Here is a 26,630-nt window from a genome sequence, read left to right as displayed (position 1 = left end):
AACCCTCATTTTCGTGTTTTCAAATTATGTGTGCAGGTAATGATTATAAGGGAAAGGGTGTTATGTGAATTACTTCTCTATATGTTTAGCTGTTTTGGAAGCATAGATGCTAGGATGCAAGAGCATGTACTTTTGGAATTTTTGGGTTGTGTATTTTATATTACAGACTCTTGTATCGAGGACCTATGTGGGGAAAACATGTATTCTATATATGAAATATGTGTTATATGCAATGTGTGGATTTGGGGTGTTACATAACGGTTTTAAAAAAATGTGAACTGGAATGGGAACCTATCCCGATCGGTTCCGTATTTTAGGAACTGGAACCGGCAGTTCCGGAATGATTCCAGTTCCAAAGACAGGTTTCCGGTTTCGATGCTCACCCATAACTTCGGTGCTCATTATAGTACCATAAGCCAAAAACATGCCCGATAATAGCATCATTGATTTAAGGGGCCATTTATTCAAATGTTTACTCGGTAAAAGTTTATTGATAGCTTTATTACTAGGTAAGATTGTAGCTTATTAAAACAATATCTTTTACAACAATTTACCAAGTAATCATCACCTTCATTTGTCAGGTAAAATTTTCGACCTCTATCATATTCATTTGGCAAACGCTTATTGAATAAACGTTAATAAATTAACTGGAATTCTTTTTCTTCCTACTTTACAATTTTAATTTTCTTCGAACTTCCAATTTTACCCTTCTCATATAAAGCCGTTTTTGTTGACTAAAATCTTATTCGTTAAGTAAATGATAGTGTTGAATTTTACCTCTAAGTGTATACCGGGTAAATGCTTGGTAAACGGCCCCTATAAATGCATAGTTATTATAATTTTAATTAATTAAATGACAACCTTAACCTTAATAATAAATGAATTGTTAGATTTTTTCTATCTCGTAATTAGGGGTTTAATTGAAATGAAAAGCATTTATTTTTGAAAATTGATACTTATTTTAAAACAAACTAAAATAAAGATATGAACATTTATATTGGGATAACAAAAGTATTTCTTAGGGCCCATATACCCAAACGTTTACCAGCAAGAATCCACACTTTCGCTTATAGTACCGAGTAAGATTCTAGTCCATTCAAACGACATTGTATGCAACAATTTACCTTGTAAGTGCTAACCATGTAAGAGTCATCACCTTCACTCACCGGGTAGGCTCTCAATTTTTGTCATCGCTCTTGTTCGATAAAGTTCACAAGCCTTAGTCATGTTTATCTGATAAAGTAATCGATCTGATAAATGTTTATCGGATAAACGTTTGATAAATGAAACTTATTTTTTCAATTTTTTTGTGAATTGTCATAAGAATCCCATAAATTTCTAAGCTTTTCATTTTCACTTTTTTTAATAATGGTTTAATTTAATTAATATAATTAATTATAGATACTATAGTTATACTACATTAGACGGCCCATATCCACAACCCAACATGAGTTGGGTTGGGCCTAAAAATTACTACTTCACTAGAACTATAAAAATATAAAATGCCAGTAGCAATGCATGGCGAACCCCTCTTTCTCTCTCTCTCTCTCTCTCTCTCTCTCTCTCTATATATATATAATTTGTTAATACACACTCAATTAATGTTTGGATGAAAATCTTGTTCATCATCATCCCATTTCGAAGACTTAAGGACTGTTTATTAAACGTTTACCCGGTAAACGCTTACCAGGTAATTTTCTTTACGAATGAAACATGATAAGGGTCAAAAATTTTACCCGATAAGAGCAATGATAAAAATGGAGAGTCTTACTCGATAAGTGAGGGCGACGACTTTTACCTGGATAAATGTTTATCGGGTAAATTATTGCATAAGATACTATTTTGATAAACTACAATTTTATGCTATAAAATAAATTATAGTATTGACTTATAACAGTAAGCATTTACCGGGTAAACATTTAAGTAAACAACCTCAAACAATACCACAATCTGTTTGACATACAAAAATGTGTTAAACTACTTCAACAAAACCCATCTTATAATTTTATATTGGAGCATTCTCAACAATTTATTCATAATTTTTTAAAATAAAATAAAAAATTTATTTTAAAGATTTAAATATTAAATATATTGTTAAGATATTTAATTATATAATAAAAGCTTTTCTCTTTAATTTCTAATGGAAGGAAATGCACGAAATAACAATCAACTTTTAATTTTTTTTTCTTATTACAGCAATGTATTTTCAAAATATTTTTTTATTAGAGCATCGTATTTTTAAAAATTTATCCGTTATAGCATTGGTAATCTTTTAAATTAAATTTACTCATCATATCACGTTTTTTGTCACCTCATCGTCCACGTAGGCTGTCCACATGTACGATAATGCTGACATGACATTTCTTATTATAGCATTATACTTTCAAAATTACTTTATTATAACATCATTAATTTCTATTACAACATTGTACTTTTAATTTTAATAATTTTATCATTTAAACATTGTAAATTTAATCAAATATGTTTACTAAAAATATTAATACAATGTTGCAATAGAAATTGATAATAATATAATAAAATAATTTTGAAAGTACAATGCTATAATAAGAAATGTCATATCAGCACTATCGTACATGTGGACAGCCTACGTGAACGATGAGGTGGCAAAAAAACATGTTATAATTGATAAAATATATTTAAAAGATTACTCAATGCTATAACAGGTAAATTTTTAAAAATACGATACACTTATAAAAAACATTTTAAAAATACATTATTGTAATAAGAAAAACTGAAAGTAAAATATTATAATAAATTTTTTTGTAAAATAGATTATTATTTCACGCATTTTCCCCATTTGTTATTTTGTTCAAATTTTCAAATAACAAGGGGTTCTGCTTGCAGCCCAAGGTTGATGATGTGAATCTTTTCCTTGGAAGCCAAGTTTCATAAACATATGTGTCGTGATGTATTAGAATTGGTATGTGTATTGACTTTATATTTTATTTAGAGTAAATTATATGTTTTTGTCCTTGTTGTCAACTGTTTTTAATGATTTTTGTTTATTTTTTTGAAAATTCAACGAAATATGTCTTTGTGGTTACGTTTTTAACGAGTTGCATCCATGTGATTGAGATTTTTAATGAGTTAAGCTTTTGTGGTTGCAGTTTTTAGTGAGTTGGAATCTTATGGTTACAGATTCTAATGAGTTCGATCCCTAAATAAATCAACAACTCGGGTCCCTGTGATTGCATTAAGGACCCAACTCCTTGTAAAAACACAACCAAGTAAGCGCGATCGGTTGAATTTTCAAAAAAGCGACAAAAACGGTTAAAAAAACAGACGATAGATGTAATTCACTCTTTTTATTTATGTTCATAAATGAACTTAGTTTATAAATTCGAAACATTAATAAACTGCTAATTAAAGTCCTTACAAAACGATGACTGTCATTTTAATATTAAAGAACTAACAAAAAGAAATCAGTTAAAAGTGACACAATAATTAATGCCACTTCCAACTAGTTTGATCAGGGAAACTGCATAAAATGAATTTGGAAATGTCATGTTAGGCGCACCTATCAGAATCAGAACAAGAACAAACCAATTGTCAGATCCACTTATCATCGCCGACATAACCATAAAAAATAGCATTAAAAAAGTGCAAGCCTTTTTAAGTAACAGATGTTAAAAAACCAATTTCCAAATTTAGAAGTTATAACGATATTAAGAAACCATTTCTTGTAACATAGTTGTGAAATTGATTGCAATTTTCAAGTTTTCAGCCTCTTTTATCGATGGATATTGATTATTAATCAATCTTATTGTATGGTTATAAAAATTCATGGCCGTGGGTTAATGTATTTCTAAGGGACCACCAAAGTTTACCGACAATAACACCACCCTCACTTACATTATCGAGTAACATTTTCGGGTATTAAAATGAATTATTGGTAAACGTATTTTATCTGATAAGTATTTACGGGGTAAGAGTCTTCTTCTTCATTTACCAGGTAAGATTATCGGTCTCTGTTATGCCTCTTAGGGTTAAGATTATAGGTCTTTGTCATATTCACCTGGAAGATAAGTTACAACCAATAAGCAATTAGCAAACAACCATAAAATCTGTAAATAAAATTGACCACAACCATAACCGATGTGTTTCTAGGAGCAAACTTGATATATTTCTCCGTTTCAACCATAGAATCTGCAAAAAAGAAATCCTTAGCTTTGTCGTTGGTTTAGGTTTAGATAAATCTATTTTGAAATTTTAATAGACTTCCCTTAAAAAATTCAAAAAAATGACTGAAACTGTAAAATAAATAACTAAATATGTTTTGAAGGGTTTTTCATACATGCAATGAGCTTGTTCATGTTATTTAACCGCAAGTTGCATGTTTGGATTAAACTTGTCTTTCTGCATAAAATTTTTTATAGAAGTTTACTGAATAAGCCACTTTCTGTATTATCGAACCACTACCAAATTATTATATACAACTGACCAAACAACTTGTAAATCCCATGAAACTAAAAAAATAGACTTTTATCCTTGTTCATATATTTAAGATAAACTTAGGAACTATGACTCGGGATCATGTGAGACCAATATGTTTTTATAAGACTTGTGATGACACATTTTTACACTTGATACTTCACAACAAAACGCTGTGAATGTAACATTCACAGTTTTTTTGTGGTGAAGGTTCGACTTCTTTTTACCTTCACAACATTTTTTCGTGAAACTTCAAGTGTAAAAAATGATCTCACGAATCTCATGAAAACAAATTGGTCTCACATGAACCTAACCCTAAGGACTATTGTTGTAATTAGTTTCTTCTTTTATTTTGAAACATTGAGCCATTTTATAGTGGGCCCATAATAAGGCTGGTTGTAAATTAACAGCCCAACGGCCCAACCCGTAAATGTTCAGATCCTCCATGGAAGCCCGAATATTCCATTTCATTTTCACGTTGAAAAAAATTAAATTATGGACTTGGTCCCTGTAGTTTTTTGATTTTATCGATTTTAGTCCCTATAATTCATTTTTTACAAAAATTAACCTCATTGTATGAATTTTTGCTTGGTTTTGGTCCCTAGCATTAACGTCTGCTAGCCTCTTTCGTCTGTGATTCATTTGTTTGTGTTTTTGCATATGCTTGTTGTGTTGGGTTATAGTGGTTGTGAATGGTAGTAGCTATGCACTTTATCGTGTCACTGTAGTGGTACTATTACGGTTCGGTGGACTGTGCTAGGATAATAACCACATTTAGTCGTTCCACAAATGGCGCAACTAATAACCACTAAATGAATGTGATTTGGGTTTCAATTTGCACTGTTATAATTGTTTTTGGGTTTCAATGCAATGTAGGCTAAAAAACAAAGAAATACCACAAACAAATTTTTTCTTAAAATGTCGCTTCAGACTTCACAGTTCACACCCTCATGATCAAACCCTAATTCTCTCCTTTGTTATTTGTTGCCTGCAAGTCCAAGCTCGTGTCTTAGGTTCAAATTGTGCTTAAAAAACTCGTCTCTTCACCATCGAACCCACATTTTGTTCGTCTTTACAATTGTTTTACTAGTAACATGTCTATGGTATTTTTTTTCCCCGTTTGTAATAAAGTATTGTGTCTTGGTGCCTCTTTTAAAATGAACTTAATAAATGTCGCCTTACCAGTACATTTGTACTGTCTTTATTTGATGATGACAATGTGTTCCTCTGCTTTCTCTTTTATCATAAATGTATATTGTTTAGTGTTTATATATACAAAGAGGGTTTAAACGAGAACATCTCTGTTTTACGAAAATGCGAAAACATTTTTGGACCTCAAAACGTCATTATCGACAACAGAGGCATCAACATGAGAAGACTTCCATGATACTAACAACATTTAGAAGATAAAGACAACTGCAATATAACAAGAATTTGTTAGTAAATATTAATTTATTTTTATCTATTCTAATTTTCATAAATAAACAAGCAAACACAAATACAAAGATTTGACAGATCCAATGGCTAAGATGCGATCTTATAGGTTTCACGAAAATGGATGTTCTCATATGAATCTGACCGTACACACACGTGTATAATATTTGCATTTTCATATATAAATAAATATACACAATTAGTTGTATCGACTGTATATATTAAGTTCCTTATCTACATAAATATTTGTGTTTTATTACATGAACATTACTTTTCACTCATGGTTTTACCAATGTCATAACCACCATATCAAATCAATATGACGACTACGATTTTCGAAAATCATCTCATTAACTGTTCGAGGTGATGGGGGTGGTTCAACCATGGATATACATGGCAACAGAGTGAGGATGGAGTGAGTTTTCTAATCCCCAGCCCCGGATTCTATGAACAACCCCTGGCCCCTACCCTAGTCCCCGACGGGTAAAGGGATTAATATCTCATATCCGGTTTTATTTTTTTGATCAAACCCCGATCCTCGCCTTCGATGAAGACTCAATTTTAGAAAATAAATAATATACATACATATATTATATAAGATATATAAATAAAATTATACACCAGGTACGGGGCGTGGCGGGGGATGCGCTACCTGGCCTCGAACCCAACCCCGATTTGAGTCTACCGGGGATCCCCGGTCCCAATACTAGTTTTAGTGGGGAATCCTCGTCCCCGTTCGGGGTCGGGTGAGCCGGGTTCCCCCACCGGGTAGGGACAAATCACCATCCCTAACCATGGATGGTGATACAAAAAATAATTAAAATATATTAGGATCCATTTCAGCGTCATATCGTTGCTATGTCACATTTCAAAGGCAAAATGATCTTATTGTTCTCGTGTAAGGAGACTTAACTAGGGGTGTAAACGAGTCGAGTCAAGTAGTAGATTATTCAAATTCGGATCGAGAAAAGAATACCAAGATTGATCTCAAATAACTTTTTTAAAACAGTGCTCGAGCTCCAATATTTTTTGAATTATCGAGCTCAATGCTCGTATAAGGGTTCAACATTGTGACCGAATAACTCTTTCATTGGTTTGAGTTCGATAATATTTATATTGTATTATTTATAAATACATGAACATGTTTGGTTCAAAAAAATGCATGCTTGAATGACTCGACTCGACTCAAAAAATTTAATCGAGTTTTTTGACGAGCTGAATTGAACATTAGTGTTATGAAGCTTGACTCCTTAATTTAAAATGAGTTTTATTTTTGTTCGAATCAATCAAACTCTAGAATTATTGAGCTTGAGCTTGAGTAGCTCGTTAAAAAATCGAACCATTTACACGCCAAGACTTAACGACTGAAAGTTAAATCCGTTATTGTTAGGGACCAGATCAAGCAAATAATAATACCTTGAGGTTTTGTTTTGTAATAAGATAAATTGTAAGGATCAAAACCAAGAAAATTCAGAAAACCACAGGACCATATATGCAATTTACCAAAAGTCCAAAGAGGGTAGCGATATATTAGGGTTTAGAGCAGCATCCGCCGCTCACATTATATCTCTCGTGTAGACCAAAGCTAAGGGTCACTGAGAGTTCGTCTCCCTTCTCCGCCGCTTCCTCTTGTTTTCTTGGAGGTAAACCTTTATCAAAGCCATTTCTCGATGATTATTTCATTTTCATGTGTCTGATCTGTGCTCGATCTTCATTATAATCGGTGATTTTCATCGTTTGATTTGTTTTTTTTTATGCTAGATGGAAAATATCCACTCTTGTCATGAATGATTGTTTGTGTATTTCGTGTTATTGTCTGATGCGTTTTATTGGTCAATTGTTATGTGATTTATATCAAATCGAACTTGTTTAAGTTTTTGGATCGATTTGGACATGTGTCTGATTCAATCCTGGTCTATATGATATCTTGGATAAACGTATTTGAAGATTGGAACGATTATGTTTTGATAATAAGAAATTTTGGTGTCGTTGAATATGGAGCAGGCTATTACGAATCCTGTGATGACAGAATGAGGCTTACTTTTGTGTCTGTCTACTGATAGTCTTAAAGGATGCCATTAAATTTCTCCATCAGAGTTTTGTAGCTTGAATCTTTTAAAAACAATCAAATTTTGCTTCAATCTAGATACAAATATTTCTCCATCAGAGTTTTGTAGCTTGAATCTCTTAAAAACCGTCAATTTTTGCTTCAACATAGATACCGTTATCTCTAATTTCTATAAATTGCTAGATTGACTTCTATGCTTAATTTAATTAACTTTTTCACCGTTAGACAAAACAATTGCATCTTGCAAATCAATTTCTTTTTACAAATTATTGAACTAGTTTGTCACGAACTGTTGGAAGTTTCATGGGCAGTAAATATGATATTTGAAGTATGCAATCAACAAGGTAGAAAGGATTTATGGTAGAAAGGATTTATGCTTTCAATAATCATTTATATCTTTCTGTGATGTGGAAGATTTTTTGCATTTTTGACTATTCAAATTATGGATTTGGTTTGTTTTTATGGGTTGTGGATGGATATTGTTTTCGGCTTGGTTAAACTGTTAGTGATTGACATGTTTGTAATTGTGTTCACAATTTTTTTCTAGTAGAAGATTGAATGCATGATGTCCGATTGTTGTTCCACATGGTTACAACTAAAACGGTTGTGACATGTTAGCTTATTAACTGTTCTTGCTGCAGTTTTTGGTGTTAATTAGGTTATCTTCAGATATATTTGAAGTTCCATTAGCCACAATTCTTTGTGCTATTATAGCCACAATATAATGCCATATGCTAACTAATTTACTGTTTGCTCTTTTTTGACAGGATTTTTGTAGGCACACATATTAATTACATTTTTGTTGGAGATACCTAAAACTAGGCAAAATGGTAATTTTACTTGATCTTCATTTTTTGGCTTTTATTATTGTCTTACCAAGGAAGCTTATGTTATCAATTTTTGTTGATCCAAAACAGGTGAAGTTTACCGCTGAAGAGCTTCGTAGGATTATGGACTACAAGCATAACATTCGTAATATGTCTGTTATTGCTCATGTTGACCACGGTACTGAAAAATATATATTTTTAATTATATTGTTGTTGATTTATCAATCTGTTTTGTTTTTGAAGCATTCATAATTTTATAGTCATGCACAAGTCGGCGGTCTGCCTACATCCCACCCATCCTGACCCCGCCTCTGGGTGGGATATACTGGTTTGGTTTATATTTTTAGTTAGTACTGTGGTAATAAACCCCAGCTTAATGTTTACTAGTAAAAATGCTTGATGGTTGAAAGCAGTTCTAACTTGTTCACTGTTTTTCTGGTTTGTGCATCTTTTCTTGTTTTAACATTCAAATTTTTTCTACTACAAAATTATGGTGCATGGACTATGCTCATCCATGTTTATATTTTTCGTTATTTCTCACTTGTGTTCCTAATGTTTGATTTTATTTTAATTATTGCTAACAATTTTTTACCCTCGGTTTTATAGGGAAATCTACCTTGACTGATTCTCTTGTCGCTGCTGCTGGTATTATTGCCCAAGAAGTTGCTGGTGATGTTCGTATGACTGATACCCGTGCTGATGAAGCGGAACGTGGTATCACCATCAAGTCCACTGGTATCTCACTTTACTATGAGATGACCGATGCAGCTCTCAAGAGCTTCACAGGAGAGCGAAATGGGAATGAGTACCTGATCAATCTTATTGATTCACCTGGACACGTCGACTTTTCTTCTGAGGTCACTGCTGCCCTACGTATCACTGATGGTGCTTTGGTTGTGGTCGATTGTATCGAAGGAGTTTGCGTTCAGACAGAAACTGTTCTTCGACAAGCCCTTGGAGAAAGGATCCGTCCTGTTTTGACTGTCAACAAGATGGACAGGTGTTTCCTTGAGCTTCAAGTTGACGGAGAAGAAGCATACCAAACGTTCCAAAGGGTTATCGAAAACGCTAATGTCATCATGGCCACATACGAGGACCCACTTCTTGGTGATGTTATGGTTTACCCCGAGAAAGGTACCGTTGCTTTCTCTGCCGGGCTTCACGGTTGGGCTTTTACCCTAACCAACTTTGCAAAGATGTATGCTTCTAAGTTTGGAGTTGACGAGTCGAAAATGATGGAAAGGCTTTGGGGAGAAAACTTTTTCGACCCCAAAACTAAGAAGTGGACCACCAAGAACTCGGGTTCACCGTCGTGCAAGCGTGGGTTTGTTCAATTCTGTTACGAACCCATTAAGCAGATCATCAACACTTGCATGAATGACCAGAAGGATCTGTTGTGGCCTATGTTGACAAAGCTTGGTGTGACCATGAAATCTGACGAGAAAGAGTTGATGGGTAAGGCGTTGATGAAGCGTGTTATGCAGACATGGCTTCCTGCTGCTACAGCTCTACTTGAAATGATGATCTTTCATCTGCCTTCCCCTCACACGGCCCAAAGATACCGTGTTGAGAATTTGTATGAGGGTCCGTTGGATGATTGTTATGCTAATGCCATTAGAAACTGTGACCCCGATGGTCCTCTTATGCTTTATGTTTCTAAGATGATTCCCGCTTCCGACAAGGGCCGTTTCTTTGCATTTGGGCGTGTTTTTGCTGGAAAGGTTTCCACGGGATTGAAGGTTAGGATCATGGGTCCAAACTATGTACCTGGAGAAAAGAAGGATCTGTATGTGAAGAGTGTTCAGAGAACCGTTATCTGGATGGGAAAGAAGCAAGAAACCGTGGAGGACGTCCCCTGTGGTAACACTGTTGCGTTGGTCGGTTTGGATCAGTTCATCACCAAGAATGCAACTTTGACAAACGAGAAAGAGGCCGATGCCCATCCGATCCGTGCCATGAAGTTTTCTGTCTCACCGGTTGTGCGTGTTGCGGTTCAGTGCAAGGTTGCATCTGATCTCCCTAAGCTTGTTGAAGGTTTGAAGCGTTTGGCCAAGTCCGATCCTATGGTTGTTTGTACCATCGAGGAGTCTGGTGAACACATCATCGCTGGTGCTGGAGAGCTTCATCTCGAAATCTGTTTGAAGGACTTGCAGGACGATTTCATGGGCGGTGCCGAAATCGTTGTTTCTGACCCAGTCGTGTCTTTCCGTGAAACCGTTCTTGAGAAGTCGTCCCGCACCGTGATGAGCAAGTCCCCCAACAAACATAACCGTCTCTATATGGAAGCTAGGCCCATGGAGGAAGGACTTGCCGAGGCCATCGATGATGGCAGGATTGGTCCTCGTGATGACCCCAAGGTTCGTGGTAAGATCTTGGCTGAGGAATTCGGTTGGGACAAGGATCTCGCCAAGAAGATCTGGTGTTTCGGTCCCGAAACAACCGGACCCAACATGGTTGTCGATATGTGTAAGGGAGTCCAGTATTTGAATGAAATCAAGGATTCTGTCGTTGCTGGGTTCCAATGGGCTTCAAAAGAAGGTGCTTTAGCCGAAGAAAACATGAGGGGTATTTGCTTCGAAGTGTGCGACGTTGTTCTCCATGCTGATGCTATTCACAGAGGTGGTGGCCAAGTTATCCCGACCGCCAGGAGGGTCATCTACGCCTCCCAACTCACTGCCAAGCCCCGCCTCCTCGAGCCGGTGTACTTGGTGGAGATTCAGGCACCCGAGCAAGCTCTCGGTGGAATCTACAGTGTCCTGAATCAAAGGCGTGGTCACGTGTTCGAGGAAATGCAGAGGCCCGGTACACCACTGTACAACATCAAAGCATATCTGCCGGTCGTGGAATCGTTTGGATTTTCTGGTGCATTGAGAGCTTCGACTTCCGGTCAAGCTTTCCCGCAATGTGTGTTTGATCATTGGGACATGATGTCCGCCGATCCGTTGGAGGCCGGGTCTCAGGCGAGCACGCTCGTGTCCCAAATCCGTAAGCGAAAGGGTTTGAAGGAGCAGATGACACCGCTCTCGGAGTTCGAGGACAAGCTGTAAGCGGCAAAAACTGGTTTTTGCGGGTGAGCGATAATCGTCAAGTCGTTGGATTGGAGCGGTTTAAGTGTTCTCCGGGTTTATGTTTTTCCATATTTTCGTTTTATAATGTTTTGTTGGTGTGGTACTGCTGCTACTGTTTTATGTTTTATGGTTAGATGAACTTGCAGACGATGCTGGTAATTTTGACATTCTTGTTTACTATTTATGATTCGAGTTATGTTTTTGTATTTTGTTATAAAGTGTCTTATTCTGTGAGTGAGAGTGGTAAAAGCATCGACTGTTACTGTTGAGTGTTTATCTTGGGTAAATGTTCCTTACGCTTCCTGGGTCATTAACCTTAATTGGTGAATATGATAAAGATTAGAATCTTATATGGTAAGAGTGATGATAGAGATAAAGAATCTTATCCAGCAAGTGAGATTGACGATAAATTTTTGCATATGATACTGTTTTGATGGATTTAATCTTGTAGAATTAATTTTTACCGGTAAGAACGTATACCAGGTAAATGTAGGGGTGAGCATAGGTGGGTATCCGCCCTTTTTGACAGGAACCGGAACCGAAACCGGCGGTTCTTGAGATATTGGAACCGGAACCGGTTAGAGCGGTTCTTAAATTTTTGGAACCGGAACCGGAACCGCCGGGAACCGGTTCCGGTTCCGGGTACCCGCTTTCTAAAATATTAAAATTTTATTGTTTAGAAATAAAAAAATAAAACATTGCCAAAACACTAAATAAATAAGCAATAATACAAATTATACAAAATAATTGTTACAAATATTGTTTAACGATTACAAACTATAATAGACTAATATAAAATATTCAAAGTTTAACGATTACATATTATAATGGTAAATGTTCAAAGTTTAACGATTACATACTATGAATCCAAGTGAATACACAATTTGAAAAAATACGAATAATTTTATATGGAGAATTTAGATGAAGAATGAAAATGACGACGTGCTTTCAAGATGTAAACCTAATATAAATTTGGTATTAAAAATAATAATAATTTTTTTATTTGAAAAATACCGGGTACCCGACGGGTAACGGTTCTGAAAAATTGAGAACCGAAACTGGAACCATTCTCAATCGGTTCCGTATTTTAGGAACCGGAACCAGAACCACTCATATCGGTTCCGGTTCCGGAACCGGCAGTTTCATGGCGGTTCCGATTCCATAGTCGGTTACCCAGTTCCGCTGCTCACCCCTAGGTAAATGTTTGAGATAACGAACTTTTAATATGGATACCGGCATAAATATCAATTTAAAAGTTTATATGTTCGATACTTTGGTGCATTAAATACGAGTAGTGATTTCATACAATTAGAAATAAGGACCACTTTTGTAGAATTGCAGAAGATATGTTTCATTTATCTTGGGCTAGACATTTTTAGCGAGCCAAAAAAATAGGGACAGGGTTTTTAGGGTTGAATTGTTTTGAAATTATGCTATCCAAAATAAGAATCAAGTTAAAGTTGATTATTTTTTTAAATATAAATTACCGATTAAAAATAATTTATAGATTTGTTCGAAATATTGGGGACGATAACTTAGCGCCAAACTGATCCTTTCTTATATTGGACATTTTTTGGGCGACCCGTCCCAGATTTTGGCTCCAATCCCACGGTGGTCGTTTGATGGTATCAGTTGAATTCCTCTTCTCCTCCACCGCTTCCTCAACCGTAGACGGTTGTCCTGTACCACACTAAAACAATCACAAAATCAAGCATTGATTCTATGAAGCACCTACAAACACTTGCGATTCTCTGGAAATGATAAATTTTCTTACAGAAACGACGGTGATTATTTGTATGAAAGGCTTCATCTCGATGAATGCATGTATGATGTGCATGAATTTTGAGGATGAAGGAGGACTGAGGGATCCTTATCAATCGATCTGGTATAAACACGATTGCTTCTCGTTTCTACTATTGAATTTGTGTATGTCATTGAGTATTGTTGTATTATTCATGAAATTAAATTACAAAATTCTGATTGTTGAGAGGTCTTCATCTCTTCTTCTGCTAATGGAACTCAGAAATATATATATTCAGGTATGTCTGATGGAATCTCTGCATTCATCCCTAATTTCCTTCAATTTCTTTCTGAATTAATTGCTAAAATCTACGTTTCTTCTATAATTGCAGGGGAGACGACGCCTATAGTGGTTGAATTTCTGTAAGTTGCAATGATTTACATATGCATTCATCGAGATGAACCCTAATTTCCTTCATCCTCGAAATCCATGCACTTCACACATGCATTAATTGAGATGAACCCTTTCATACAGATAATCACATCTTTTCTGTATCGTTTCATGGATAGAGGCGACCAACTCACATCAATTACACTTTCGTATACGAATAACTCCCCTATCAGTTGCACATTTGCACTGGAACATTCATCATTTCTCATCGCAAGTGTTCGTAGATGCTTGATGCGAATCATAGCCTGATTTTGTGTTTGTTCTAGAGCGGTACATAAGCATCATCTACGGTGGAGGAAGTGGTAGAGTAGAATAACTCCCCTAGTGTTATTTTAATTTAGGGGTTTTTGGTTGATTTCCTAATTACCTTTACTCTCTCTCTTGAAGCTCAAGTGTTTGATTGAATTTGTGTAAGTTGCAATCACATCCTAGTAGGCACATAATACTCTTGCATGTCAGATATTTAGTTGGGTTCTATGTTTTATGGTCGATGCTTCATGCTTGCAAATTAATATATCGTAGATGCATTTAGAAGGTGGCTATATATGAATTCACTGGTCCATTAGGCTTGACAACCTCAGCTTGATATATACTTCCACGATGCTTTCACTGTGCTGGTCCCTTGCATTTAACAGGTGCCTCTTTCACTTTACTCTCTCTATTGAAGCTTAAGGGTTTGATTGGATTGACCCCTTGGTTAGAAAAAGAACTACATCATCTGCTTGCAAAATCAATGAGTAAGTTTTTGGGAGTAATTTGCTAAAATATGCTAGAACTTATGACAAGTATCTTACACTGCAAAATGCTGGTGCTAATTAGTAACAAATTCAATGTTGGAAATTGTATATGAAGAGCGAGTTTGAGGCAAAAAAAATTCAAAATGTAGCTCCTCTTTTTCTTTAAATGGAGGGAGGATTGCTTGAAAACGCATGATCCAGGAATACAATGTGGTGCGAAGTTAAAACCTACTGCTGTATTTATTTACATTTGCTTGGCTGATATAACTGTGGATCTGTTCGTGGATGTGAGCTCGGTGTTGCCACTTTTTTTTTTCCATGGCTTGCTAGGAGAGGTAGTACAGGCATGCATATTTATGGCATAACAGCGGATAAAATTGATTCCACGACCGTTTCTTATGACAGTTTCATATTTTGCTACCTCAGTTCATTTCCCTGTTAAAGTTTTTGAGCTTGGTCAAACTCTTGTTGGTCATGGCTTGCAGTTTAATTCAAATTACTTTTATTTAACATTTCTAGTCATAAGAAGTGGGTAAAGCCTTCCCAAGCTTTCGTTGTTCTTGGTCTTAATCATTCTGATTACTTAATGATTCTGCACCAAATCATTCGGCATTTGCCAAACAACCCCTTAGTCTGTGTTATTAAATGCAAAGGGAAAAAATAATGCTTGATTAAGCCTCCTAAACTTCCCATTGCTGATCCCTACTCTCACCCAGAAACGGCTATCCACATATATCTGACTATTTATTTGATATGTTCTTTAAAGATATGCCTTTTTTTCTTTGAATCATTCCCTATAAGCCAAAGAATTGTTGTTGAGCATTCATCAACATGCTCAATAGAATGGCACATTTTAGTTTAGACACAGTCGATTACATTATTGTGCTTAGGGTTCAGAATCAGCTGAGGTTGGAAGGCAAGCCTAATTTGGTTTGCACCCGATATACTAAAAACATCGCATAACAAATACACAATGCCATCACTGTTCATATGCGATACCATTGTATATCTTGAATATAGAACTGAGGTGTATGGCAAAGGATCGTGTAAGAATAGGAGTTAGGATGAGAAGTGTAAGAAGGGATCTGGACCTTGATCACTTTTAATCTCACCCCACCTCCACCCTCACCCTCACCCGTTGAATTGAGCTTGATACGGGAATTAATCCACTGCATCTCATTTGTGTTGATCTTCAATTAGGATTGATCCAAGGGTGGAGATCCCTTCTTACTCTTCTCAACATAACTTCCATTCTCACCGGAACGGCGGAACCCAACCTGGAGGTGTATTAAGGTTAATTCGAGGTGGGCGTAGGGGTGATGTTGGGCTGTTGGTAATACTAATGGGCTATACACAATTATGATTGAGGGCTGATTAAGAATTAACGGAGGGGGGGGCCTAGGAACAGGTGTTGCTCGAGATGCCACGGAAGTACGTACATAAGCTACTGTAAAGGAATATTTTTGTGAATGAATTTTAGCAGGGAGGACATTTATTGTACTTACAGAAGTAGGTTTGACTTGACAGCAATTCGCTGGGAGGGTAAGGGAGTAACTGATTCTTTACTTTGCTTCTGGAGGGTCACCCTGCAGCAAATACTTGAGGCCTTGCCTTGTGTACTTAAGGTGGGGGACCATTGCAATGATAGGTCTTGACTGGAAGCAGGAGGTAAAAAAAGGCATATATTCTTAATATATGGTTTCAGTTTATATGTTTGGTTGGTTTTCCATTAAGTCTTGTATGAATAAAGCTATCTATGTGGAGTAATCTGTCTATATATTGGGAAGTTTTTTTCATAGATGGAAGTAGTGAGTTCTTTAATTTGGAGGGACATGTTTGGAAAAAAACTTGGCTTTCTGCATAAAGCCCTAGAAGCTTACTTAATAAGTCACTTTCTATATCATTCAACCACTACCAAACAGTCATGTATAGCTAACCGAATAAGATGTGAGTCCCATTAAGCTGCTAACAAACAGGTCCAAAAATCTGGGCTACTTTCCACTTGATCCTCCCCCGTTAGTATCTTCCTGGCAAATTATGGATAGTCAATCTGTCGATGTGAGATGTCATAAATATTAATCTTCATCTGTTAGGTGATTCAGATTGAGCGATTGACCATGTTATTTGTATGTGAATCATCAGTTGTGGTGTCAGGAATCTGAATGGTTCAGCAAGTTGCTTGAGCGCATGTCTGTTCATCCATGATGAACTGATTTTTTTTTCTTCGTGCTAGGTTGTTTGTTGAATCCATTTCCATGAACATTCTGTTGGTGATTTTAGTGTCATCAATCTTTTTGGTCCAACTAAGATTTAAATGGGATTGAAGGAATCTGGGTTAAGCTATAATACGAGTTCGGTGGTGCGGAGAGCCTAACTTGAACTTGGGATCTCCTATAGCACGGGGTCAAGGGGACAACACCCCCTTGCTGTGGTCCTGAAACCTAAGCGCTATGCAGAAGGGGCTAATGGGACTCACAACTTATTTAGTCAGCTATACATAACTGTTTGGTAGTGACTTAATGATATAGAAAGTGACTTATTCAATATGCTTAAAGGGGGGAGCTTTATGCAGAAAGGCAAGTTTTTTTTTTCCAAACCTGCCCCTCCCAATTAAAAAAACACGTTCCTTCCTTCTATAAAAAAACTTTATCCATACTGATGCTGATGACGCTGATCTTGTGCAACTGTTCTTGTCCCTTGGTAACTGTTGTGGCACCAAGATAACTACCTTCCCGCCAAAAATATTGTTGATTGTTTTAGAGGATTCCAGCTCAATTGAGAACACACATAACATAATCTGTGTTTTTTACCCTCTTTTTTGCCTAAAAACCAAAGTGCCAAATTGGATTATCCCAAAGTGAACTTTGAGAAAAACAAGGCTGAGAAAAGGTCGAAATATTACTTTCAGAAAGCACTCCGTACATGATCTATTCTTCTATCCAAGTCTATTTTGATTGATACATCACTCAGAACCCAGATTTTTATCACATTGTTTTGGAACAGTTGAAATAGACACACTATGTTAGTGACATTTCATCGTACCCATAGTTAATCGTTCAGAAAACATAGTTAGTATTAGTTGGGCCAAAGGCTACTAATTATTCACACACGTATTAGTCAAGCCTTTCATCCCATTATGGATTTGTTAACATTTTTTTTGGTTAGTTCTTTGAGATATGTTCTGATGTTCATGGACGGATAATGAGATCCCACATCGGTTAGGGAGGGGAAGAAAGGTTGCCATATAAGGGACTGGATACCTCCTCTACGCGTTTTAAAACAGTGAGTCCAAGTGTGGACAAAGCGGACAATATCCGGTATGGTTGGCCTAGGATGTTACATATGGTATAAGAGCCGAGAACCGGATGCTGTACCAGCGAGGACGCTGGCTCCCAAGGGGGGTGGATTGTGGGATCCTACATCAATTGGGGAGGGGAACAAAGGTTGCGTTATAAGGGGTTGGGTACCTCCTCTCCTAGACGCATTTTAAAATCGTGAGTCCAGGTGTGGATAAAGCGGACAATATCTAATATATTTGGCCTGAGCTTGAGTAGTTGAGACTGGATATGACGGGTTTAGGAATTTTTAAGAATATGACCTCTGTTAGGAGTTCTTGGAGATTCATAACTAGGGTAGTAGATTAGGGGGTTCTAGATGGGAGAAGGGAGCGGGAGAGATGAAGGGTAGAGCATAGGATTAGTGAGTATGTAGTTAGGTTATCCGAAAATTATGTTAGATTAGGGTGTGTGTTTTCTAAGCGGTGGTTATCTTTTTCCTCTACTTGCTTCTGTTTATATTGTTGTTGCTTACTTTTATCTAGTTTCTCAAATTTTTAGCATATTTGTCTTTCTCTCATTCTAGTTTTATTGTTGGTGTTTACTTATGTCTTAACTAGCTTTTCGTGTTTTAGCATATATGTTTTTCTCCCTTTCACATACATTTCACTAGCCTAGGGTCGTCATAGAACAACTACTCTACTCATTAGGGTAGAGCCAGGCTTGTGTACATTTCTCACCCCACTCCACCCCACCTTTGGGTGGGATATACAGGGCTCATTTGGTTTGGTTTGTGTAATAAATTAATGATAACTTATTGTTTAACAAATATGTGATTGTTTAAACAAAGTTAATAGCTTAATTGAGCTAAGTAAGCTTATTTTAAATATTGAATTTTCTTTCTAAGTTGGTAACGTTTGTGATAACTAAATTCAGTCCGAGCTTGAGCTGAGTTCAAGCTTTATTTTTGGTCAATCGAGTGAAACTCGAACACCTCAACATTTGGTTCGACTCGTTTACACACCTAGCGAGAGTTATTGAGTGTTTGATTCGACTCATTTACACACCTAAGAATTGTGTCATGTTGGAAGTAACAAGCGCCTTCTGTTATAGTGGTGAGACTTGCAACTATTTTCCTTTTAAAGTATTTTATACTTCTAGAGGGAGGTTAGGGGAAACCCTCAAGAAAATGAAAAATTGAGTAATACTCTGATATTCATTTATTTGGACGGTATGTACATGTGCATACAAGTAATTGAAGTTGTTTCATGGTTTTTAGGCATGTTATGCACATGTGCATACTGGATAAACTGCTTCCAAATTATTTGTATGCACACTTGTATGCACATGTGTATACCGTCTAGAAGAACGATCACTAGGGAGATTTAGGGGGAAAAACCCAAAAAAATGAAAAATTGAGAAACAATTTGGTAACCAATCATCTGGACGTATATACATGTGTATACAAGTAATTGAAGTTTTTTTTTGGTTTTTATGCATGTGTGCATAATTGCTTAAAAATTACTTGTATGCACATGTGCATACCGTCCAGATGAACAGTTACTAGGGTGTTCTTCACTTTTTCAATTTTTTGCGGTTTTCCTTTGAACCCGACCTTAGGGACATAATGTGTATTTCTGCCTAGTTCCATGTACCATTGCTCTCAAAGGGTGTGTTTGGGATGTGGACGGGATGAGACTGGATAGGTGAGAGGGGAGGTAAGTGGGTGAAAGAATTGTGGAAGGTTGTAGGATTTAAATTTGGCATGAGTATTTTAGTAATTTACAATCTTGTCCAATATCACTAGTTTTCCGTTGGAGGGAGGTTGTTGGAGTCCAACATCGACAAGACTTGGACCATTTCTCTTTTATACATATCGGAACTTCCCTTATCTCCTCAGAGTAATCTAATTGAGTTTCACATATGCTAACCTAGTTGTCCAATCACAATTGCCTTACTCACTGGTATCAGACATTGAACCTTCATCGCAACATGTTACATATATAATATTAGAGATCTCCCTTTGAGTTCCATTGTCGACTAGATTGCCTTAGTTCATTACTCTCCAATTTGGCATTGCATTTGTTGTTGGTAGTTGTAAAATATTCCCCCCATCCTCAAAATAAATGTCCATAGGAAAAAAAATATAATTTTAGAAATGTGTAATTATTACATTTTTTAGTTGATAAAAGAACAATTTTACCGTTGATTATAGGGAGAATTTTTCTCCACTTCATAACTAAGGGTAGAATGGGAAAGTAAATACTTACTATTGAAATTAGACACTTATTTTGGGACAAACTAAAATAGTAATTTGATATTTATTTTGGGACAAACTAAAATAGTAGTTTGACACTTAGTTTGGGATGAAGAGAGTATGAAGATTAGTACACATCAGAAAGGGATTACTTAACAAAATTAGTGGTTCAAAAGGTTCCACTTGCATCTTATTGTGATCTATTAGGGAAATTGATTGAAATAGTTAATCACATTAATCAAATTCATTTTTTAGTCATTTTTCAAAGCTTCTTCCTAAATTAGACGGTCTTTACGCAGATGCTTTACGTATTTGCCATTTGCGTAAAAACCGATTTTTGGAAGAAAAAAAATACTTACTCTTTATGTGAAAATTTTGAATCTTTACCCAATTTTTTTTCTAAATCTGGAAATCGATGGGTCATTTAGGTAAATAACCTTAAATGAGTTTTTAATTAAATTCATAACCTCTTGGTCTATATAAGAAAAAATGGATTTGTACTCATGAGAAGGTCATAGATTTAATTAAAATCTCATTTAAGGTTATATACCTAAAAGTAATCGAGTTTTTACGCAAATGCTCGCAAGTCATTTACGTAAACTCTGGCTAAAATGGAATTCAATTAAAAAATGGCTAAGAAGTGAAGTTGGTTGAGAAGATTTACTATTTTGATCAATTTCCTGATCTATTATTAAGATCTTTTTTCAGTTCTGTAGTCTATAATTGCTGTATATTAGTATTTGCTACATGATCCACAAAGGGTCGTCTTTAGGAATTACAGAATGCAAACAATTTCTTCCATTTCATTTGTCATCTCCATTTCTTGGGCCCAATACATGATTTTGGAACTGAAACCACAAACTTAATATTGAGAAATGAAATTAAATGAAATGGACCAAATAAAATTGATCCTTGTAACATTTCATGGATATATGATGACTAGTGCTCTATCTTCTATAAAGTTTCTCAATATTTGCACTGACAACCACCCCACCAATAGTACATGATCTACTTTAACCATCTTCCACCATTTCATATGTGTGAAATCTGCAAAGCAATGGGAAGTTCTGACTAGTCTAGGCATCACACTTAACTCAAGTGATGTATGTTCTAACTTTTAACCCTATTATTAAAATATTTTAATATAGCTTGATTTATGATACGATCTTTATATTTTATTTTTATTCATCGTCTTATAATAATCAATAGTTCTGATACAAGTGTATGCTATTTGCTTGCTTTTCTAATAAGTACTATACGGATAAAGTTGCCTTAATGGATTAATTTATTTGTATAGATTGGAAAGATTTTTGTTTAAGAGAGTTTTTTTGTAGATGAAAGTGAGCATATTTTTTAATTGAGAGGGACAAGTTTGGAAAAATTCGGCTTTCTACATAAAACTTCCCCTTAGAAGCTTACTAAATAAGCCATTTTCTATATGATTAACCCATTACCAAACTGTCATTTAGCCTCTAAAAAGATTGGAACGACTTTGTTAACAATGTATGATTTTACTTGAGAGGGGCAAGTTTAGAAAAAACTTGACTTTCTGCATAAAGGTTCCCTTTAGAAGCATATTGATTAAGTCACTACCAAACAGTCATGTATTAGCTAACCGAATAAGTGTTGAGTCCCATTCAACTCACTAAACTGCTAACAAACATGCTCTAAATTAGCCTCCAAAAAGATTGGAATTTCTATGTCGACACTATATCATTTTATGTTCCAATTTCCAACCTTAGGAATCCTTCCTTTTTTCTAGTGGGAAGGATTGCCCACACACCCATCTCAATTTCATTTGCCTTTTTGACATGGCAGGGGCGAGTGAGATTTCATGACTATTTGGTTGAAACTCTTAAAGTTTGTGGGGATCTTATACCTAATTGGGAATGATTCCCATGTGAGAATATAGACAAGAAAGGTGCTCCACTGTCATTTGTTTGGTCATTATGCATACTTGCTGGTGGTTCTGAGTCAATTTTGCTGTAATTTGATGCCTCCTCCTCACTGTGATGATGATAAAAGTTGGAGTTGTTGGACCACTAATGTGTGATTCTTAAATTTTCTGATGGTGATCTTTAGTGATCACTGGACCCTATACAACATGACTGAAGCAACTCCTGCCCTTTTTCTGGTTTCTCATTTGCAAGTGGACCCTAAAGGCTCCTTTATGTGCTATAGATATTAATTTCTTTTTAAATCATGGTTTCAACCTTTGGCCTACTACCAAGTCCATAGGTTTAAATCTACCATTATATACACTTCAACTTAGAAAAACCCTTTTCTTTATGGGAGATTTTTTTTTTGAAGTATATAATATTTATATACGACAAATACAACAAATAAACTCACACACCCTCCTCACCTATGGTGATGTTTGAACCTTTGACCTCCTAGGAGACCAAGGGCGACGATACGCTAGGCCAAAAACCCTTTGGTTTCTTTATGGGAGATTGACGGGGCTGTATTAGTTTTTTATTAAGTCATGCATTGATAAAGTCGTCTGAGTGGATTAATCTTTCTAATATAAATTGAGAAAGTTTTTGTTTGGGACGGTTTTTCTATAGAGAAAAGGTGCGTGTTTTTTTTTAATTGTTAGAGGCATGTTTGGAATTTTTTGGTTTTCTGTATTAAGCTCTTTCCTAGAAACTTACTGGTTTTTCATTGCAGTGGCCCCAAAAGGCTCCTTTATGTGCTATGGATATCAATCTTTATTAAATCATGGTTTTCAACCTTTGGCCTACTAAGTCCACAGGTTTTAAGTCTACCATTATATACACTTCAATTGAGAAAAAGAACTTCTTCTTTATGGAAGATCGACGTGGCCTACAATAAACTAAGTCGATGTAAAGAAACTGATTACAATCTCAAATCAATGAGCGTAAGTTTTCAGCGTCTTACAATTACAAAGAACATATTCTACTAAGTTGTTTGGTTGATTTTCCACAAAGTCTTGTATGGATAAAGTTGTCTCTGTGAATTAATCTGTCTATATAGATTGGGAGAGTTTTTGTTTGAAATGTTTTTTTTCATAGATGAAAGGAGCATGTTTTTTTAATTGGGAGAGGCAGATCCGGGTAAAACTTGACTTTCTGCATAAAACTCTCATCTAAAAACGTCACTTTCTATATCATTAAAGCCACTACTAAACAGTAATATATAGTTGATCAAACTAGTTGTGAGTTCCATTAAGTTAATTAAGCTGTTAACAAATAGACGTTAAGTGTTGGATTGGTGTATCAGATCCAAAGAGGTGATACCAAAAAAAAATGTGATTTAAGGAAGGAATATGGATCTTATAAGAATAATATTACAACCAATAGTTTGATTATTCATTTCATTGGCCTAAATGAGTATCAATAGCATATTATGGGGAAACACCATAGGTATGGTATTCAAGTAATCATGAAAGTCATTATTGTTAAGGATCCACCATTAGGTCCATTATGCATTGCCACTAAAGCAACCACTAAAGATCTATCACTGTTGCTGCTATGACTAATCTTTGGTATATGGAGATGCTTTTTTTGTTTGAAAAAGTGCATGTGTTTAATTGCAGCATTACCTAGCAAACATGTATTTGTTCTATGTGCACTATCAAAATGAGTGGAAAACAAGAAAAGTAAGCATATGCTACTAGTGTTGCACAATTAGGTTATCTCCTAAGCATTTAAAAAAGGGAAATGTAAATGCTAACTGCTACACATTGGTTCTTTAGTAGACTAGGAAAAGAACATAGGTTTTATGGAGCACATTGTATTTTAATAATGTAGCCTGCATTGTTAGAGATTCGGGATTGGAGATAATCCAAGAGAAACTCTAGTATGGAATTTCGTCCCTTATTGTCTTGGGTATCACGAATTTCTTGTCGGGATAATCCAAGAGAAACTCTAATCTCAAAGGCTATGAGGTCGAGTCCTTTTTTATAAACACATATTCTCATTTACATATTCATATGAGAGATTGATGGTTACGGACGGTTAAAACGGTTATAAATTATACTCGTTGATAGATAAGATTTGAGAGAAGTTACATATGCATCATAATTAGAAGCAACGTCCAGAACTATGGTTCCATGGTCCTGAACTTTGACTCTACGGTCCAGAGCTCTGATTGCTCAGTCTCTGATCCAGTTTCCGGAACAATTTCAAGATGGTTTCCATCCTTCTGAAATTTGTTCAAGTCATCCATAAATTAAAGTTCTCTAAGTCTATAACTTCTTAAAATTTGTCCATCGCCAAGGGCTCTGCCCCTTGGACCCCATTAAAGTACGTATGCTGCTCATATAATTTGGCACTCTCTATACTTTGTAACTTTAGGTAATCTGTCTTTTTAGATAGAGGTCACATTTATGTATATCTAATTCCCCACCATCCTACTTTCTATGAGATTTACTGTTTCATTTTGATTTTCATGATTTATCTTGAACTTATCCTAATAATGCTGAATGGGGCAATACAAATACATGGTAGTTAATTCTGGTCCTCTAAGCCTTCTTTTGTCCAATGGTCTTGAGGGCATATGAACCAGCTTCTTGAATGGCTTCAATTATTGTCACCAAATACTGGTTTTTTACAAGATTGAGCTTTCTGTGAAGAAATGGTCAAAACATTTGGAAGGGATATTGGGGATCATGAGTTCACATCATACCTAAAAATGCCACATATATGCATGAAGAGCATGTAAAATAGATCTAAGCTAGAAAATTTCACGTTTTTCTATTAATGGAACAGTTTATTTTCAAAATACACTAGAAATTGAGGTGTGTGTGGTTGGTATGCAGGACAAAATGGGATTGGACATGACATGATATAACAAAAACTTGTTGTCCAACGTTTGTTGCGACAATTAAACTCGAACAGAACAGGACTAAGTGGGACAGAAATCAAGGAGATGAGACGACATAAGTATATTATTAAACTACTCATGTCAAATTAAAACCTTAAAACTTTCCATAATTCTTTCACCCCAAATAATATCACTCTTATCGATACTGTTCACATACCAAAAGCATCAGGACACCTCAAACTCTAGGATTCTTTTCCATTTTGTTTTCATCTTTGGACAACCTAATTGCATCAAAATCTTGAAACTTTAGTATGCATGTCTAGATTATGTGCAGTTTATCTTAAACATGGAACTCATTTCAAATTTTCTAACTGCTGTTTGATCAGATGGTGGTAGGCCAGGTGGGGCTTAAACCGTAGATAACAGACACTAGGGGTGTTCATTTAAACCGTCAAATCGTACAAACCGTGTGTAAACAATTTTATCTATACTCAAACAATCAAACATGGTGTTGTATGAGACACAGAGGAGAGATTATATCTTTTGAAAGGGTAGACATGTTATTGGTTTACTCACATCACACATACAGCCTTTCTTTTAGTTGTGTGTCTTTTGGTTTGTTTTGTTAAGATACGATTGATATGGAGAAGATCTCTCTCCACTTGCTTTTGTCTTCTTTTCCTTTCATAAATTAATAACATTAAATAAATAATAATATTACACAGTGCTCTATCTATCTATCTCTCTCTTCAATGTGCTGTGTGTGTAGCCCCACCCCCCAAGCCCCTGACCTTTTTCTCAGTGGTGTTTTTAAATTTAATATCTTCTTTAGCCAACCCTTTGTTAATCTCTGCTGTTCCCTCTTGTTTTGTTGTGATGATGCCATGTGCAATTGTGTTCTATTCATTAAAATTCCCTCCATAAAACAAATGATTACTTACCATCTTCTTTATTGACAGCAAAGAAACTGAATGGGAAGTTTTTGTGTCATTATTGACAGCAAAGAAACTCAATGAGAAGATATGGACCAAAAAGCAAAACCGTGTCAAATAAATAGCATTACACTCCTCAGGTAAAGTTTATAACACTTTTCTTTATTTATTTGCATTATACCATTTACCATAATGAAATTAAAAATACGGGTTATCATCAAAAAGAAATTCAACTTCAATCAGGTATTTTTTATTGTTTGTATAAAAACAAGACATGCATTATTTATCTCTCATCTCTAGTATTTTACTGTTCATTTTTTCCAACCATCGAATACTCTTCTTTGGTAAAATAGTGTTTTTAGAGTTGTTCTTAGGGTTTGGTATGAAAGGTCTAGTTAATTTGGTACATGAACACCATCAAGTGGGTTGTTTTCTAAATGTTAATACTTTATAGAAAAAAGTCGTTTTTATACACGGTGAATGTTTCAGAAACCTATCAAGACGATACCCTTAGGATTTGGTATTAAAAGTCTTAGTTAATTTGGCATATGAACACGGCCAATGGATTATTTTAGAAAATGTTAATGCTTAATAGAAAAGT

General features: G+C 35.6%; 1 protein-coding gene across 1 annotated transcript; it reads left to right on the top strand.

Annotated features, from left to right (window-relative positions):
* The first annotated feature begins 7,444 nt into the window (after positions 1 to 7,444).
* LOC112506418 (elongation factor 2) lies at positions 7,445 to 12,083 on the top strand. The gene is made up of 4 exons (XM_025110436.1): positions 7,445 to 7,529; positions 8,722 to 8,784; positions 8,872 to 8,959; positions 9,388 to 12,083. Exons 2-4 carry the CDS (start codon positions 8,782 to 8,784, stop codon positions 11,826 to 11,828), a joined length of 2,532 nt encoding a protein of 843 aa, XP_024966204.1. The 5' UTR covers positions 7,445 to 7,529; positions 8,722 to 8,781; the 3' UTR covers positions 11,829 to 12,083.
* The last annotated feature ends 14,547 nt before the right edge of the window (positions 12,084 to 26,630 follow it).

This window comes from Cynara cardunculus, assembly GCF_001531365.2.
Source record: "Cynara cardunculus var. scolymus isolate 2C chromosome LG 2, CcrdV1, whole genome shotgun sequence".
Classification (NCBI taxonomy): domain Eukaryota; kingdom Viridiplantae; phylum Streptophyta; class Magnoliopsida; order Asterales; family Asteraceae; genus Cynara; species Cynara cardunculus.
This window is presented reverse-complemented; position numbering and strand designations above follow the sequence as displayed.

Bases quoted from the DNA above. Each gene is read 5' to 3' on its own strand.
- LOC112506418 (XM_025110436.1), top strand. The intron at 8,960-9,387 runs GTACTGAAAAAT...TCGGTTTTATAG, and splicing joins TATTGCTCATGTTGACCACG to GGAAATCTACCTTGACTGAT.